This window comes from Corvus hawaiiensis, chromosome 17 (assembly GCF_020740725.1).
Source record: "Corvus hawaiiensis isolate bCorHaw1 chromosome 17, bCorHaw1.pri.cur, whole genome shotgun sequence".
In the NCBI taxonomy this organism is placed as follows: Eukaryota; Metazoa; Chordata; class Aves; order Passeriformes; family Corvidae; genus Corvus; species Corvus hawaiiensis.
The window spans coordinates 15,892,161-15,908,615 of NC_063229.1; the positions used below are offsets into that span (position 1 = coordinate 15,892,161).

At 47.5% G+C, this 16,455-nt stretch overlaps 1 protein-coding gene across 2 annotated transcripts; it reads left to right on the top strand.

Annotated features, from left to right (window-relative positions):
* The first annotated feature begins 492 nt into the window (after positions 1–492).
* On the top strand, positions 493–16,218 carry UBE2V1 (ubiquitin conjugating enzyme E2 V1). 2 transcript variants are annotated; one of them, XM_048321590.1, is made up of 4 exons: positions 493–565; positions 9,949–10,097; positions 12,200–12,325; positions 12,613–16,218. In XM_048321590.1, exons 1-4 carry the CDS (start codon positions 544–546, stop codon positions 12,757–12,759), a joined length of 444 nt encoding a protein of 147 aa, XP_048177547.1. In that variant the 5' UTR covers positions 493–543; the 3' UTR covers positions 12,760–16,218. The 2 variants fall into 2 exon arrangements, with proteins under 2 accessions (XP_048177547.1, XP_048177546.1); XM_048321589.1 differs by lacking the exon at positions 493–565 and having other exon boundaries at positions 9,849–10,097.
* Positions 16,219–16,455: the final 237 nt, after the last annotated feature.

Consider the following 16,455-nt stretch of genomic DNA (forward strand, 5'->3'; position numbering starts at 1 on the left):
TTGATGGGCGCAGCACCGCGGCGCCCGTCGCTGCTCAGAGCTGAGTCTGGGAGGGCTCACTGCAGAACGGGGCTTAAGCTGCCACGAGTCTCCAAAACGTTTTGCTTCGTAATTTTTTCTGGATATTTTCATAGCGTGTCTTGGGGCTCACTTTTTGGAACATGTGTTGTAAGGCGAAGCGAAGCAGAACTAATTTCCTTCCTATTTCTTTTAACTTTTTTTTTTTATATATATTATGCACGAAGCGGAGGGGGGGGGGGGGGCAAACTGGGCCGGAGAGTACGGGGTGTTACACGCCCGACATGGCGCCGGTGTCCCGGAGCCCCCGGGCCGGTGTTCGGGACTGCACCGAGCAGCGATAACGCCCGCCCGCGCCGCGGAGCTGTGGGAGCGCCGCGCGTGCACCACAGAGCTCCCCGCGCGGACGCCCCGCCCCGCCCACCGCGAGCTCCCCTTAGCGCGCCCGCCCGCACCGCGCCGCGGCCGCAGTTCCCGCGTTGCGGTGACGTCAGGCGGGGGCGGGGCCGGCGGCGGCGGCGCAAGATGGCGGCGACCACGGGCGCGGGTGAGCGGGGCCGGGCCGGGCCGGGCGGCGGGGCCGCGCTGGGGCCGCCTCGCCCCGGGGCACCCGCGGGGCCGCGGCCGGGGACGGCGGGGCGGGAGGCGCCCGGCGGGGGGGTGGCCGCGACCGGGGGGACGGGGCGGCGGCGCGGCCCGAGCGGGGCCCGGTGGGGCGGGGGTGGAGCCGGAGCCGTCCCCGCTCCTGTCCGCGGGTCCCGGCGGGCCCGTTCGCGCCTCCCCAGGCGCTGCCGGGGCCTCGCGGTGGGAGCGGCCCCGGTGCGGGTCCGGAGGGCGAGAGGGGCCGCTTGGGCCCTGCGGGACGCGTGTCCCGGCGCGCCGGAACCGGGCCGGGCGCTGGGCCGGGGCGCCGGGCGGGCCCGCGGCCCTCGGCGGGGCTGAGGCCCTGACAGCGCCCGCAGCACGGCGAGGCCGGCGCCGCCGTTCAGGCGCTTTTCCTGCCGTGCTCCTCTCCTGGCCAGCTCCGTGTGGCCAGGGCTGACCTCGGTGCTCTCCTCTCGGTAGTCCCCAAGCCGTGGCTGGAGCTACGTGAGTGAAGTCAGCCGCTTTAAAAGCCTTTTGCCCTAATAACCTCTCTCTGTTCCGTGAGAAGTGTGTAACTCCCGAGTCAGGACTTGTGTGCTCCGAGAAGGGAGTGAATTTTTTATTCCCTTCAAAGCTGCTCCACACCAGCTTTGAGTAGTTACACACGCTCTTCCTTTGCGTTTATCATTATACATTAAACAAAAATACTGCAACTAGATTTGGAGTGGGTTTTTTTTCTGTTGACATCCTTTTATGAACTTCAACAGATCGAGTAAATCAGAGTCACTTCTGCTGAGCCAGTTTCATTTTCCTGTTTTCCTCAGTGGATGGAGGGTTTCACATGTGCCCCTGTACTGCTTGTTTTCAAATTGCACGCTCTGAAGTTTGACTGTGTGCTCACCAGAACGTGACTGGTGGGGATGTAGTAGAAGTATTTCAGAGTTCTTTCTTCACAGGTAGTTCTCTATCAATGACTACTCTCAGATCTTAAGGGTAACCATCATAATGCACATAATTCATGTTAATCAAGTTAATAAAAACACTTTTGAAGTGCAGTGGTTGCTGTCGTTAGAATTGTGTTACAGCTCCGTGTTTGAACGTGTCGAGGCATTGACTAAAGACACAAAAGCTGTAGCTCGGAAGAAGGAACCCTTCTTCCCCTGTTATGTCACACTCTCCTGCCTGCTCTGCGTTCTCAGTGAACCCTTCAAGCTGCTGACTTTGCATTTTGTGTTTGGCTGGAAGAACAAGGCAAATACTTTTCTTTTCAAGCCTGTGCAGCTCTGTGAGCGAGTTGTTAGGTGGTCATGGAGGGGCACGTGTGGGCAGGGGCTGGGCTGCAGCGACAGTCCCAGCACAGCCTTTGGGACAGGCTGTTGTTACCCAGCATCTGCTGGCCACGATGTGTCTGATGGATTCTGCCTGTTGTCCCCTGGGTTTGTGACAGCTGTCTCGTGTCCCCAGTGCTGGGAGCAGGGCCCTCAGTGTCCTGTGTGCAGTGTGGGCACACGGCTCTTCAGCTGCTCCAGGGGTGACTTACAAATCTGTGCTGCGGGAGCACTGCGTTTGTGCAGTAAACCCAAACTTCAGGCTGGGAGGCTCCGTGGATGGGAGCTTCAGCTGTAACTCGAGGGCTGCCCTCGCAGCGTTCTGTTGTGTTAGGAAGGGATGGCGATTCTCCTCTGCTGTGGCAAGGGCAGCCCGGTGCCCAGGCGCTGGCAGGGGCGCTGCAGTGCAGGCTGTGTGGGTCCCTGCTGCCCTGCAGTGAAGGCATGGCCTGACACGGGCTGGAGGTGACACCTCCTCGCTCCCCACTGCTGACCCCTCGCTAGGGGGCTTGGGGAAGTGCCTCAGTACTGCCTTCACTCATCTGGGAAACACAGTTTGCGGAGACTTGTTTCATGGAATCCATGTGTTCATATTTGTCTGTAAAACACTGCAGTATTTGTGATATCTTGAGTTCATGGTAGTTTAGCAGTGGAGCTTAAACACATATTGAAGATGAAAAATGCTCATCTGTCTTCAAAAGCAGCTACTGACCCAGAGGAAGAAGTGGTAACAAATGTCCCTGTAACCTAAAAAGGTCATAGGGCTGGTCCTGGCAATTAGACAAGCAGATAGATTAGATATTTGTATCTATTAAACGGGTAGGAGTAATTAACAAGGGGAAAAACCCAATCCTTGGCCTGGAAGGAATGTTAGGATGTGAGGTCCATCTGTACCATTGAGAGTGGGGAATCCTGTGTTGCTGATGATGGGGGTTTCCCACACACCCCATTACTATATGAATAAAAAGAAAGGATTGACTTTAATCATTTTAATAAGGCTGTTCCTAGGAGACCCCACTCTGTGTCCATCCTTCAGACTGAGGTGTCCTGCAGGAATGCTCAGCTACCAGAGGTGATCTAGCAGGGGTCCAAGGGTTCCTCAGAGGATCCTGCACTTGCTGGGCTGCAGTTACACTATAGACCTTGCTCCACGTTGCTGTCCTGCAGATTCAGGTTTTATAATGAGCCAAAACCCAGCCGTGCTGGCCTGGGGGATTGTTTTCCTAACTTTCACCCTGGGAAAGGTTTAATGACCTCACTTAACCTGCTTTTCTCTCACAGTTCAGTTTAGTGGGTCTGTCGCAGGGCTGTGAGGCACTGTGTTTTCCAACAGCCTGGAAGTACTGAATAGTAAAATGGTTTGCCCAGATTTAAGTTTTTCCAAGTGTGAGGAATGTGAAGAACTACAGAAGAACCATTCATTGGGTGTATGGCCGTGATAGTGCTGGTACATGTGGCTTAATGCTGCTAACAGAGAAGAGCACACATTGGGGCTAGTACAGTGTATTACAAGTATCTATTTCTAACTGTTGGGGGACCTGTAACATCCCTGTAAACTCAAAGTGATGCTTGTGAAAAGCACAGGAGAGGCACAATGTGGGTATTGTACAATACAGGTGCACCTGCCTTGCAAGTGCCCCACGATGGCTCCGTGGAGTGACAACAGGCATCCTTATCTCAAAGGAAACATGCCAGCACCAAGTGCTCTCTGGGACTGTAAGTAAAAGACTCAAAGATAGGGGAAAAATAACTGAAGAGAAAATGGAGGATAAACTGTGCCTTCTTAAATAAGATGTACTGTGAGAGCACATGAAATAGTGCTAGAGGAGTTGATTGCAGAGCTTTGTGTACTGTAGTAGAAGGATGCAGTAGATTGAATAGAAAGGTAAATAGTTCAACACTCCTACAAGATGCTACTGAATTGAGTATTTTCATCTTCAATGACATAAATGACATAATATGTTTGAAAAGCAGCATTCTGTCTGAGAACAGTACTAATTAGTGTATTAAATACGTCAGCAGGTAAGGATCCTGGCAGGTGTAACACTGACAGATTGGTGAGGGTGTGAAGGTTGGGATTTTCAGGTTGAGGGTGCTGTTCAGCTTCTGCAAGCGGAGCTGCAGTTACTGATGGTTTGTGCCCCGTCCCCCGGGTGTGAGCTGGGCCTGCAGGGACACCGTGTGTGTGTCGGGGTGGCCTCTGCTCCCCGGGGCCTGTGTCTGAGCCTGCCTGTGCCTTCACCTCTGGGGGGTGGGTGTAGGAAAACCCAGTGCTCCTGGGTGGGGAGGAGGGGCACAGAGGAGAGCAGGTTTTGCTCAGTCACAAACTTTTCACAGTACAAAAGGAAATGGTGGGGGTTTCCCTCGTGAGGTTTGGTGTAAAGGTGTGGCCCAGGACGCCAGTTCAGGGTGACTTTTTCTCTAGAATAACTTGTACCTCAGCTGGAAATGTTTTGCTTTTCAGTTGTGATACAAGCGCAGAAATCGTCTGATTTTAACTCTGCAGATGCTGGAAAGCTGTGCTTGGCCTCAGCCTGCCTCAGACTAATGTTTCAGTAGTGACCTCTTTCCAAGGAACCTGCCTGAAATATTGAAAGGTAGAACCAGCACTGAAGCTTGCACAGAACAGAGAACACTTCAGATTGTTGAAGTGCACAGGAAGTTATTTTTGTGTCTGCAAAATATTTCAGTACCTGTCTGCATCATCAGAGTGGAAATTGTGACTCTAAAGACGATGCAGGAAATCCAAAGTTCTGTCTCCTGAAAGCTTTTGTGACAATTGCTGAAAGCATTCTATTTGGTTTTAATTATTCCATCACTTCAGAAACTTTATATACCATTGTGACAAGGAATGGCTTGTGTATTTTTTACAGTCCCAGTGCTGCAAGGATAAGCTGTCCAATTCATTGTCTGCAGTCACTACAAAGGCACGAAACTTAGACTGGAAATTAAGGCTGAATATCAAATACACAGAAACAAGCAACAGAAAGCACTTTAATGTATTGAGCAACAGAGATGTTTGAAGTTGTTGGATTTCAGCTCGAGTTACTGTAAATCAGGAACTAGTAGAGAAAGCGGAGTTTAAATTGTCCAGAAAGGCCAGTTTGGTAAGTTCCTTGTTACCAGTGAACATGTGGAAAAGCCTTCAGCAAAAGACAGTTCCTCTCCTTGGAGCCCCATTTTCTGGGTGCTTTGCTGAGGTGTGCTGTGCCCTGTGTCTGTGCTTTAGTCCTGAAGAGAAATGCTTGTAACTGGATCTCACTTTAGAAAGGAGAGGGAAATGTGTTGTTGAAATTTTTGAAATGTATGTTTTGTTCTACTGCCACTGATCCAAAAAGATTGGGGGAGAAGATCTACCCCCAAGGGCACATGGCCTGCCTGGTTTCACAGTGCTGTTCTCAGCTCCATAAGGTCTCTGGGTGTGAAATTGCTTCGGCTGCATAACTGAGGAAAATGGGAGATGGGAAGGTGTAGTCTGTGAGTAAGATGAGAAAAATCTCAGCCTGATAAGATCCCTCTTGAAGTTGTTGCAAGACACATTCAGTCGTTTATCTGTCTTTAGTAGTGCTGCATTAAAAGGTAAATCTGAGAGTGCTTTAAGATCTTTAAAAGTCCAAGCTGACATTTAACTGTCATTCAGGGTAATTCTGTTCTTCCTTTAGTGAGATTCTGACCAGGTCAGTTTCCTTTTTTCACGCTTTCAGCATGCTGGCTCTGTCCTGCAACTTACTGGTTTACAAACAGCTGGGTCATGAGGTGCCAGGGAAATTTCTGACAAGGAAAACAGAAGGTCCTGATACACTTGAAGGCTGAACAGGATGTCACGAGGTCACCCAGCTTCTTAACTGCAACTCTGAGCTCCGTGAAGTACAGTCTGTGGTTTGGTTCTCCTCTCTGGTTGCCATAAAATTATTTCATTAACGTTTTGTAGCTGGTGAACTCGTGTGTGGGTTTGAGGCTTCCCAAATACACGTTGCTAAAAGGTGTGCTTTGAGAAGGATTGTTCAAATCTGTCGCTGGAGATCTCACCAAGTCAATACAGTTATGATTTAGCTTTCACAGGTTTGCCATTGTGATTAATAGTGAATATCTCCTTTTGCTCTAAAATATGTTTTCAGTTCCATTTCTGGGAGTATTTCTGTGAGGTTAGGCAAGCTGCAAGTGAAGCAATTACTGAGATATTACTATATGTTTCAAATGAAGCTGCTATTTGAGAGTTGTCTTCAACCACAGTGAAGGCTGAATTAAAATGCATAACTGAAAGTACTTTAGACAAGCGGATGACTTTTTAATTGCCTCTCACTTTCTTTAGCCTTTCTTGTGTTAAATGAAGGGCTCTCAGAAAAACGGGTTGGTTCGGTTACTGCCCTGGAAATATCCATTGCTACACTGAGAGGGTTATGCAAGGTATTTATTGGGGGGTGGGAGGAGGAAACACCAGGGACTGCTGCTGCTGTCAGGGGGCACAGGGCATCACCTGACTCTGCAGCTGCCATGCTTCAGCCATGGACATTATTTGGCAGATACTGTGTATGCATAGGACAGATCTGACCACTTTTTAGGAATCTTGGTGGACAGCAAACATGATGGTTATGTGTTTGTGTATCATCACAAGTGATAAAGGTCGTATGGCTTCTGAGGTTTGGGTCGCAGCAGGACATGGTAGCAGACCACGAGCGCTCCAGGCCATTGCAAATCAGGAGGAGATGGGGTTGGCTAAATGGCCTTGTGCATCTTTCCAGACTGACCAGAAGGACAGATCTGGTATTTATTCTGCCTTGCTTAAGGGAAGTTTATTTATATAAAGCATTTATGGTCATATGGGCATAATCTTTTTTATTAATCTGTGTGATTCTCTTTCTATTGAATGAATTTCCTGAGAATGTGTCAAGGAGGGAGCTGAATTGCCACCTTCTGTGGTAGCTGAAGCGATGGTCCTTCATGTTACACCCTGAGCTTTAGAATAGGGGGTAAAACATGTTCAGAAAGCAGCAATGCTGTTGGGCAGGGTCATCTGTTGTAAAATTACCAATTCTCTCCCATGATCACTTTATTTTCCATGAAGTGCATAAAACTCAAATCTGTGTTCTTCGCTTTGGGCACCCCCTTTGCCACGATGTCCCTGCAGTGCTCACAAGGAGCAGTTCCTGTGCAGTGAACACTCATTCCTGGTAACGATTTCCGTGTGACAGGAGTCAGTGCACAATATGACTCGCCAGCTCTCTGGAGACCTCGAACTTGCCAAAGAACTCTGAAATCTGTGTGACTCTTTTATGGCTCTGATTCATGCTGGATTCATGCTGAATCAGAGCAGCTGTATCTGGGGAGAGCTCAGCAATTAAGTTGCCTTCTCTTCCCAGAAGGTTGTAAAGCCAAGCCCAGCTCTGGGTAGCAAATGTCAGATCTAAGGCTGCCTTTCAGTCTTGGTTGTGGCCTGCTCGAATATGTACATGATGATGTCATTTTTAATTACATGCTCACTTAAAGATTCCTGCCTGGCTCAGTGAACAGGGTGTGATGCTCAGAGGGATCACTCAGAGCTGATGCTCAGAGGAAGGGTGGACAAGGCAGCATTTTTGGTTTTCTTCTTTGGTGTGTGGCCTGTGTCTACCATAAAGCTGATTGCTCCTGGGTTATTTAGTTTGGCCTAAGTAAATACCAGTAAATTGTCTTTGCACCACTGATAACTATGAAGGAATGTTATCAAGGAGCGAGGCACAGACACACAGATGATGCTTGTTAAGCACTGTGGTGTGGAAATGAGAGCATTTTTTGGCACTGTGACTCATTCAAGGTGGGTCTTCTGCTGCCTCCGGCTAATGGCTGCTCGGGCTGGGGTTCTGATAACAGCCACAGGGTTTCCTCTGTGGCATCCCCTGCCCTCAGAAAAGAGCTGCTGGGCCTCCTCCAGAAGGACGTTCTGTTTGCCCTTCTCCCCTGGCCCTGTGTTTCCTGGGGCACCAGCAGGCAGGGCTGCAGCCCAGACAGTGATTTAGCTGTGAGTCATTCCCCATCAGCAGCTCTCCTGTGCATCCAGTGCAGCAAAAACAGGGAAATAGGTGGGGGTGTGTGCAAACGAAGGTTTCACCTTCTCCTTCAACTCGTGCTCCATCTGTGTCTCGTGTCCCCCAGCTCTCTTACCCTGGGTGTTGGAGCTGGGCTGCTCTGCCTCCCCAAACTGCAGCATGGACAGCGTTGGGAACAGAATTAAACATGTGGTGGTCGTCTGTCATGGCTCAGGTGTGACTTGCAGACTTGAACCCTCGTGTCTGAGATACACAGGATACACACTTCATAATTTAAAGATTTTGTGGGAGAGTAAGTGCTGGAGTTTGTCATGCAGGGGATGTGACAGTGGTGCCCAGGAGGTCCTGTTGCCACCTAGGGTCTGGTGCTCAGGCAGTCTCATGGCAATGGCTTTACCAGCCCCAACTGACTCCTTTCCTTTCACAGCCAAAGGTTTGTTTTGCTCAGCAGCTATGGTAGAAGCACAGTCTGGCTGGGATGGGATTTGGGATTTGGCAGAGAGCTGTGCTCGGCAGACCCCGGATGGGGGGTTTGGTTCTGCCAGTGCAGGTCTGGTGTTTTCTGGCACCGCTCTGCTGGATCTGGGTTCCTGTGCTGCTGCTGCAGCTGTGACTGAGTTCTGCTGCCCAGGATGTTCTTGGATGTGATCACGTTAGATGTGTATCCAACTGGCCAACAAACTACTTTCTTTAGTCATTTGCTGGTTTAGTTTCTTTTATGCATGCTTTGTAGTGAATGAAATATGGACACCTCTGATTGTGCAGCAAAATCATCTCTGCCATTTAGTGTTCTTAGGTCATTACTATATTTAAAAGAGAGTTTAAAACTACTGGATCCTCTGTATTTTGCACATGGCCAAGGAATGCTCCGTGGGCTGCAGGTGGATCACTGCTTCCCTAGGGACCTCCACAGGCTGCAGGGGCATCTCTGCCTCTCCTTCACTGACCTTGGTGTCTGCACAGCTGTTCCCTGGCGTAATCTCACTCCTCTCTCCAGCTGCAGCTGCTCCTGTGCAGCAACCTTGTCCCTTCCCAAACACTTTATCCCATCAGTGCTGATGGGCTGGGCCTTGGCCAGCAGTGGGTCTGTCCTGGAGCTGCCCAGGACTGGCTCCAACACACGAGGGGGGAGCTTCCAGCAGCTTCTCACAGGAACCAGCCCTGTAGCCCCGCCCCACCAAAACCAGGCCCTCAGACCCAAGGCAAAGGAGCAGCAGTGGTCGGGAGTGTGCGGTTCTGCTCCGTGATGCCTGGGGTGCAGATACCTCGAAGAGCAGAGAAGACCACTGTGGCCTGGCTTCAGGATCCTCCTTCACCACGGACTCAGTGTGTGACCTTGGCTGTGTCACCTAAGCTCTCTGTGCCATTGTTTTCCGTTGATGTATTGGGGAGAAGGAAATCTCCCTGTTTTGCTATTTTGAGGAGAAATGTGCCAGCAATTATGAAGTGCTGAAATTCCTTGGTGGTGGAGGTCACAAGTTCAAAGGATGCTATTGCTGCTGACAAAGCCCACTTCAATTAACTTCAGATTAACCTACTAATGTTATGAAAGAGTTTTATTTGTTTTGAAAGGTATTTTTAAAGCTCTGAGTTGACTGCTGTCAAGCCTCTCATGGTGTCATTTTGTAGAAACTTCTAAATTTTTATACTATAAATCATATAGACAAGTGCTAATTAGAACTCCATAGTACTGGGTCTACCTTTGAGGGAACAGAGATTTCCTTTCATTTTACTGCCTGCTGTAATATGTGGCCTGTCAGCCTTCTAAAATACTTATTTGGGGATACCTTTATTTTGCTTATAAAATCCAAGGTGAATATGGGAATAGCTTTTTTGTAATGTTGAAATACTGTCATTCAAAAAGTAGTGCTATTTTTATGGTTTTGCCCAAAATGTGATCTGTAGAATGACCAAAAGCATCAGGGAAATTATTCTAGGGTTTTTTTCTTTACTGGATTTCTTAACTGAAAATATTTTTCTGATTGTTTCAGGAGTAAAAGTTCCTCGTAATTTTCGTCTTTTGGAAGAACTTGAAGAAGGTCAGAAAGGAGTAGGGGATGGAACAGTTAGCTGGGGCCTTGAAGATGATGAAGATATGACACTTACAAGATGGACAGGAATGATTATTGGGCCTCCAAGAGTAAGTATCCACTTAAATACTAAAATTGTACTGTTAACATTTTTTCTTCCCCCTTGTCCTAACCTAACCACTGAAGTAGACACTTAACAAAAGACAAATGACTGAAAAAACTTCAGGAAGTGATCTATGTTGAAGTTCAAGTTCTGTATAATAGTGGGTTTCATGTATCTATATGGCTTTTTGCTTATAATTTGGAACATTTTAGTGCCTTTCTCTGGTCAGTTTGGTTACACGTCTGCTTTACATTTGCAGATTCAGTAAGACATAACTTTTGAGATCCCAGAATTCTAACGTCCTGTACCTTTGAATCCAGCAAGGTTTAAAATCCTTCAGCTAGTGAGGTTACCAATGGAGCTGCTGCAGGTGCCAGGGGATGCTCTGTGCAGCACTGCTGGTCTTTCTGCTGCTCCTGTTCAGTTTTTGGGGTGCTGTTAATTGCAGCAGGACTGAGGGGTGAGAGTTTCAGCTGACTGAGGAAACTCAAATTTTAGTGATTTCAGTCTCTTCTCTGAATGTCCTCTCCCAAAGCAGCATCTTAAAATGCAGCTGGTCTTTGTGGGAATATTGCTGTGTTCTCTCTTCTCCCCCCAACCCTACTAAACTGTGGGTTTACACTCTAGTAGTGAACTTGAGGACTTAATTGTGTGTTGAATGTGTGCACGTGTTCTAAAACCAGAACTTGTCTGTCGTCTCCAGTTTCACTGTTCTGTTTCCTTGATATCCTTTGATGGAGTGCAAGTAGCCAGTTCTCCTTCCTGCAATAGCACATGTCTTCTACATCTGGCCTCAGTATCATTTCTCAGTAATTACAGGGGTCATTATATGAAAATCTTTACATGTCTTTAATCATGTTACTGCTCTCTGTTCCCATTCTGTCGGTTGCCTTTTTTGACATACAGTGAGGTTGTACAAGAACGTGCATTATAAAGGCATTATACATGCAGTGTTTTCTGTCTCATCCCGAAGTGTTGTTTACTTGTTGTCTGCCTTTGTTAATCTCTCCCCAGTCACGAGCATTTCATTTGTTTATGATCTACCCAAATTGTTTTCTAGAACAGCATTTGATTTTAGAGCATTAGGAGAGTGCTAATGAGCCTGCATTAAGGCTGTGAAGAAAGCTCGCTGTGTGCATAGGCTTTATGGAAAATTTAAACAACCTTGAAATCTAATTTAGAAAATTAAATAGGAATTGAAATGTGCAAACAGGAGCGTGCAGCCTTGCCAGCAGTGATGGAAGTTTGCAGTTCTTGTCATGCTGCAAACCAAGGCTACAGGGCCATCACAGCAGAGGAGTCAGCTCTGCCTCTCCCGTTTTTCTGACACATTTAGGAATGTAGATCTTCTTGCCAGGAGTGTTGTGACTTCTTTTGAGCTTCTTGCTTGAAGGCAGCAGACTGTACTGTCAGAGATTCTGGGGACTTGCAGCCATTCCTGTTTGCTGTTCTCCTTTTAACGCTGTTCATATTCAGTGATTACCATTTTGGTTCTTAGTAGAATGTGGGAGTACTGGCTGAAGAATAAAGCTAAGTCCTATTTCCCTCTAGGTGGGAAACAGTCACACTTGTAGGAGGTGGAAGGATCTTATGCTGGATTCCAGTGAGAAAAATGACCAGCTGTGCAAAGCTGGAGTTCCCTGTGTGCTGCTGCCCCGAGTGTCCGTGCACGGGTGTGTCATTCCCAGGCTGGGCGATGTCCCACAGTCAGGGAGTCACCTTGTTGACACAGACTGTTCAAAACCAGTGCCACTGTCAGAGCCTCAGCTTTATCTGCACACGTTCTGTACTGGCTGTGCACAGCCAGGGCTTCCCACTGCCTGCTCCCCGTGTGGGGCAGGTGTTCCAGAGACCCCGAAGCCCTGCACGGACCTCAGGGCTGTTCCCTGCTCCATGCACAGAGACCAGCAGAATTTATTACCCTGAAGAAGCATTTGATACTCTGAATATTACAAAATGAACTAAAATCCAGTAGCCAGCATAGTATCTACATGGCTGCCCACACTTGCCCACACACAGTTCCCATGTTCCTAAAGTAGCCACTGCTTTAACCAAATGCTTATTGAACTGCCTGATGTAATTGTTTTCCCCCTTTCTTTTCCCCCTCAGACAATTTATGAAAACAGAATATACAGCCTTAAAATAGAATGTGGGCCTAAGTATCCAGAAGCACCTCCATTTGTAAGATTTGTAACAAAAATTAATATGAATGGAGTAAATAGTTCTAATGGAGTGGTAAGTTTTCTGCTTTTATTCATTTTAATGTTTTTTTGTGCAGCTTCAGTGCTTTGCTTGTACTTGTAGCTTGCTTAGCTACTCATTGCTTGTGGTGCTGTTTGTTGGAGAAGGAAAGGGGGTAGAAGGGAAGTGGACAAGTGGAGATTTATTATGCTTTTAGGAATATACTTGCTTTTGATTTCTCCCACTCAGATTTCATGTGGGATCTTTAGTTGGGGGTGGGAGGGAGTCAACTGTAACCAGTGCACCAATTCTGACAGGAATGGTCTTTTTGTCTATTTTAGGTGGACCCCAGAGCCATATCAGTCCTAGCAAAATGGCAGAATTCTTATAGTATCAAAGTTGTTCTGCAAGAGCTTCGGCGTCTAATGATGTCTAAAGAAAATATGAAACTTCCTCAGCCACCTGAAGGACAATGTTACAGCAATTAATTAAAAAAAAAAAACCAACATGCCCCCCTTATTCAATTTAAGCTGTCTTCATTTTCCACAGTAGTAAATTTTCTAGATGCATCTTGTAGACCTCAAAATACTGGAAAGGAAGTTCCCATTCAAAGGAAGTTTTTCTTGAGATACTGTAAATGATACTAATTTTTTTTTTTCATTTGAAATATAAGTTGTGCTATAACAAATAATCCTGTCGTGTAACCACTGTCCACATAGCTGAACTTCTGGTATCAGGAAAAGTCTATTTAAATTTATTACTGTCAAGACCAGTGTGGCACATCCAACTTAACTGTGAAAGGATCCATCCCACAATCACCTTGCTGTGTGTCTGGCCTGGGTTATTTTTTTTTCTTTCTCTGTCTTTTGCAATAGAGTCGAAGCTCAGGGCTATTTATTAGAGTAGACACAAAGGTTTTTGCTTCCAGTACTACACTGGGCTGTATGGACTACTACTGGGGATGTGTGCTAACCTCAGTCATCCCTCCCTTTGTGCTCGCTCTAGTAAAGGCTGAATGTGACTGTGGTCGTTTTTGGGTTTTTATTATTTTTTTAAATGCCCTGATAATCTGGGGCAAGCTTTCCTTCTTTCCTTTGGCCAAGGCATAGATTGTATTTCTCTTCCTGGTCCCCCCCACCAGTGATGTGAGCTTTGGGTGAGGGATTCAGGGTTCTTTTAATCTCTTCCCTCTTCCCCTCTTTTTAGTGGGGGTGCTGCTTTCTTTTTGCCCCTTTTGGTGACTCTTCTCACCCCTGGCCCAGGGGTGAGCATCGGGGCAACAACTTGACCTATTCCCTCCTGCTTATCATTTTGGTTTTGCAACAAATTTAGTCTTCACCAGCCTGGGAAACAAGAGTATCTGTTCTGCTGGCAAACGTGGGTTTTCCCTTCCCTCCAGCACTGCTGCCACACCGCCAAGCTGGCCACGGCCGTGCTCTTAGATAGGCTTTGACGTGGGGAAAAGAGCAGTAATTTACCAGGATTGCCCAAACCTTCTGCTGCCAAACTTCAGTGGGGGAGACTCTGCACGTAGAGATTCTGAACGCACTCCAGGTACACTCAAATCGTTGTGTTTTGGTGCTTTGGATTGACCCAAGAATGTTAATTAACAAAATGTTGCACTTGCATTTGCCCCTTCTAAAGATGTGACAACCACAGACAAATCAAATCTGGGTGGTAGATTTCATTAGGGTTCTGTAAGTCTTAGAAATCTCTTCAGTGAAGATTTTGGGGAAGCGGTGGCACAGCAGATTAAGGACCTTGATTGGCTTTGCATCCTGGCAAATCACTGCCTTTTCTGGTTTACTGTTCCGGACCACTAACTGCTGCAATGTGGATGCAAGCTTACAGGAAACCAACCTAGTGTGTCCTAAGTTTTATGAAAAATTCAGTGTTTGTGTAAAAAAAAAAAGGAAAAAAAAAGGAAAAAAAAAGAAAAGAGTAAAAATAAACACATTTTAAAGCAGCAGCTGTCAAGTCAATGAACAATTGATGTTTCCATTAACTTCTGAGGAAAATATTAGTTGTAAGGATTTAACATCCTCTGTACTGAAAGTTTAACATAACAGTATTCCATAAGCAGCCTTTTTATTGTATCAGACCATTGCCTGATTTTAATATAATAAAAAGTGTGCATTAATATTAGAAGGCTTTAATTGTATTTATGTTTAGAATTTTGATCCCTTAAGGAATTCTTGATTTGTTGGAAGTATCTTCCTACAGATCACGTTTAGCTGACAGAATGTAAACTGGCAATTGTCTCTATCCAGCTGCTGCTGCTGTGCCAAGGAGCATCTGTAGTTTTGGTTTAAGCCTCAGGCTGCCCCAGACTTGGCCGTTGGTAGCATCAGGTGAGGCCCAGGAGCTGCCAAAGGGTTCCTGGATCCCTGTGCAGTCAGTGCCGTGGCCTTGCTGTGCTGGAGTAGCGAGAAAATGGAATCCCTGTACAGCTGCATGTTACACTGTCTGTCAAGTCAAGGACTATTTCACAACCTGAAATTCTAAGTGTTTTCCTCAGATAGTGAAGAGTAACAAGCTGAGCTTTTCTTCAGATCTGGGTAAAAACAAGGCTGTGAAATTTTGGGCTTTTCCTAGTGTAAAGTGTCTCCAGAGGATTGCTGGAAGGTCCTGATGCATTCACTGCAGTGATGGGCTGCAACAAGGTTCTTCCTGAGTTGGGAATGAGAAAGGGAATGACCTTGTGAAGCTTTGTGAAACTTGCTGTTGGTTTCTGGCCTGGAATGAATAGTGCTCACTCGCTCCTGGGGCAGCCCCGAGGGTGTCTGTGAAGACAATGGGACTAATACTCTGTGTGTGTGTGTGTGTGTGTGTTTATTTAAAAGAGCTTCGTGTCAAAGATGGTAAATGGGCATTGGAACAAGGTGATAATTACAGTGGGCTGCTTGATTGTCTCTTTTTCAGAGTGCCCTTGCCCTGTTTAGGAGGTTATGGTTGGTGCATGTTTGGGACTTCCCTGAACCTTCCTACTTCGAGTAATGATTTTAAAACCGTGAAAAGCCTCTGGTTTGCTTTGCAAATTGTACAGGTGAGAGCATCCCACCCTGGCTGGGAGCTGTGCTGGCAGGAGCCACCTGTTCACAGCATCTGCCAAAGTTGGATGCTGCTTTAAACAAAAGGGTTCACTGTGGCTGTTCTCCCCCAGGAGCTGCACTCTCCGGACACCTCAGTGCTCCATTGCTGTTCCCACAACCGAGTAAGAGCGGTGTGGAAAAATAACACCTTGGGAGTCAGCTGCCGGTGGAGCTGCATGGTGGCTCTATCAGTGTGTGTCACCTGTGCAGGGGAAGGGACAATTCACCCCCAGGCTGGTGCTTGATGCTTCGGAAATGAGGTGTGGAAACGAAGCTGTGTCACACCTGTGCTTATCCAAACTCTGGCAGCTCAGGTGATGCCTGCCAGCCTTCTGTCTGTGTCCCGAACTAGTATCTCTAGAGAAAGCTGTGAAGGGATAATAAATAAAATAAGGGGATTGGCCATTAAATAAATGGTGTGCTTGGAGCAGGTGCTGCTGGAGGTGGCTGAGCAGCACTCGGACGAGGTTGCTCTGAGCCGGACTTCACCCTGCGCTGTGCCCGCAGAGGGTCCCTGAGCCATCCCTGTGCCCCATGTGCTGGACTCTCCCAGCAAAGCCCCACCTGCCCGTGCTTCCCGGGGATGTGGAGCAGCATCTGCCTCGCCTCGGCCACGGGGACGGCAGAGGGAGCCAGAAAGCTTCCCAAGGCTGTGCCGGCCGGGCCTCAGCTGCTGCTCGAGTTAAATGGTCCGTCCTCGTGTGGGAACCACTTTTCGTATTTATCCGGAATCGGTTTCAATTTGAAAAGCCTGTGTATCGTGACTGTCCCACTGTACAGGCATTAACTTGCTGGGGGAACACCAGCCCCGCAGTGAGACCTTAATTGTTAATAAAGACTAATGGTTGTTTGCTTCTTGGTGTGTTGGAATTAAGCTCTGTGTGTGTACGTAGGGAGTATGTGCTTGTATGTGCCCTCTCTGCTCTCTTACAACCCCATGCAGTGCTTTGTATTTAAAATTTTTCTCCCACTATCATAGTAACAATTCTGAAGCCAGAGCATGTCATCAGCCGTTCTGTGAGACATGGTGTTGTCTGTGGCTCATCCCGGCGTGGGACAAGGATGGAGCAGGAGGAGCAGCCGTGCCCCTCA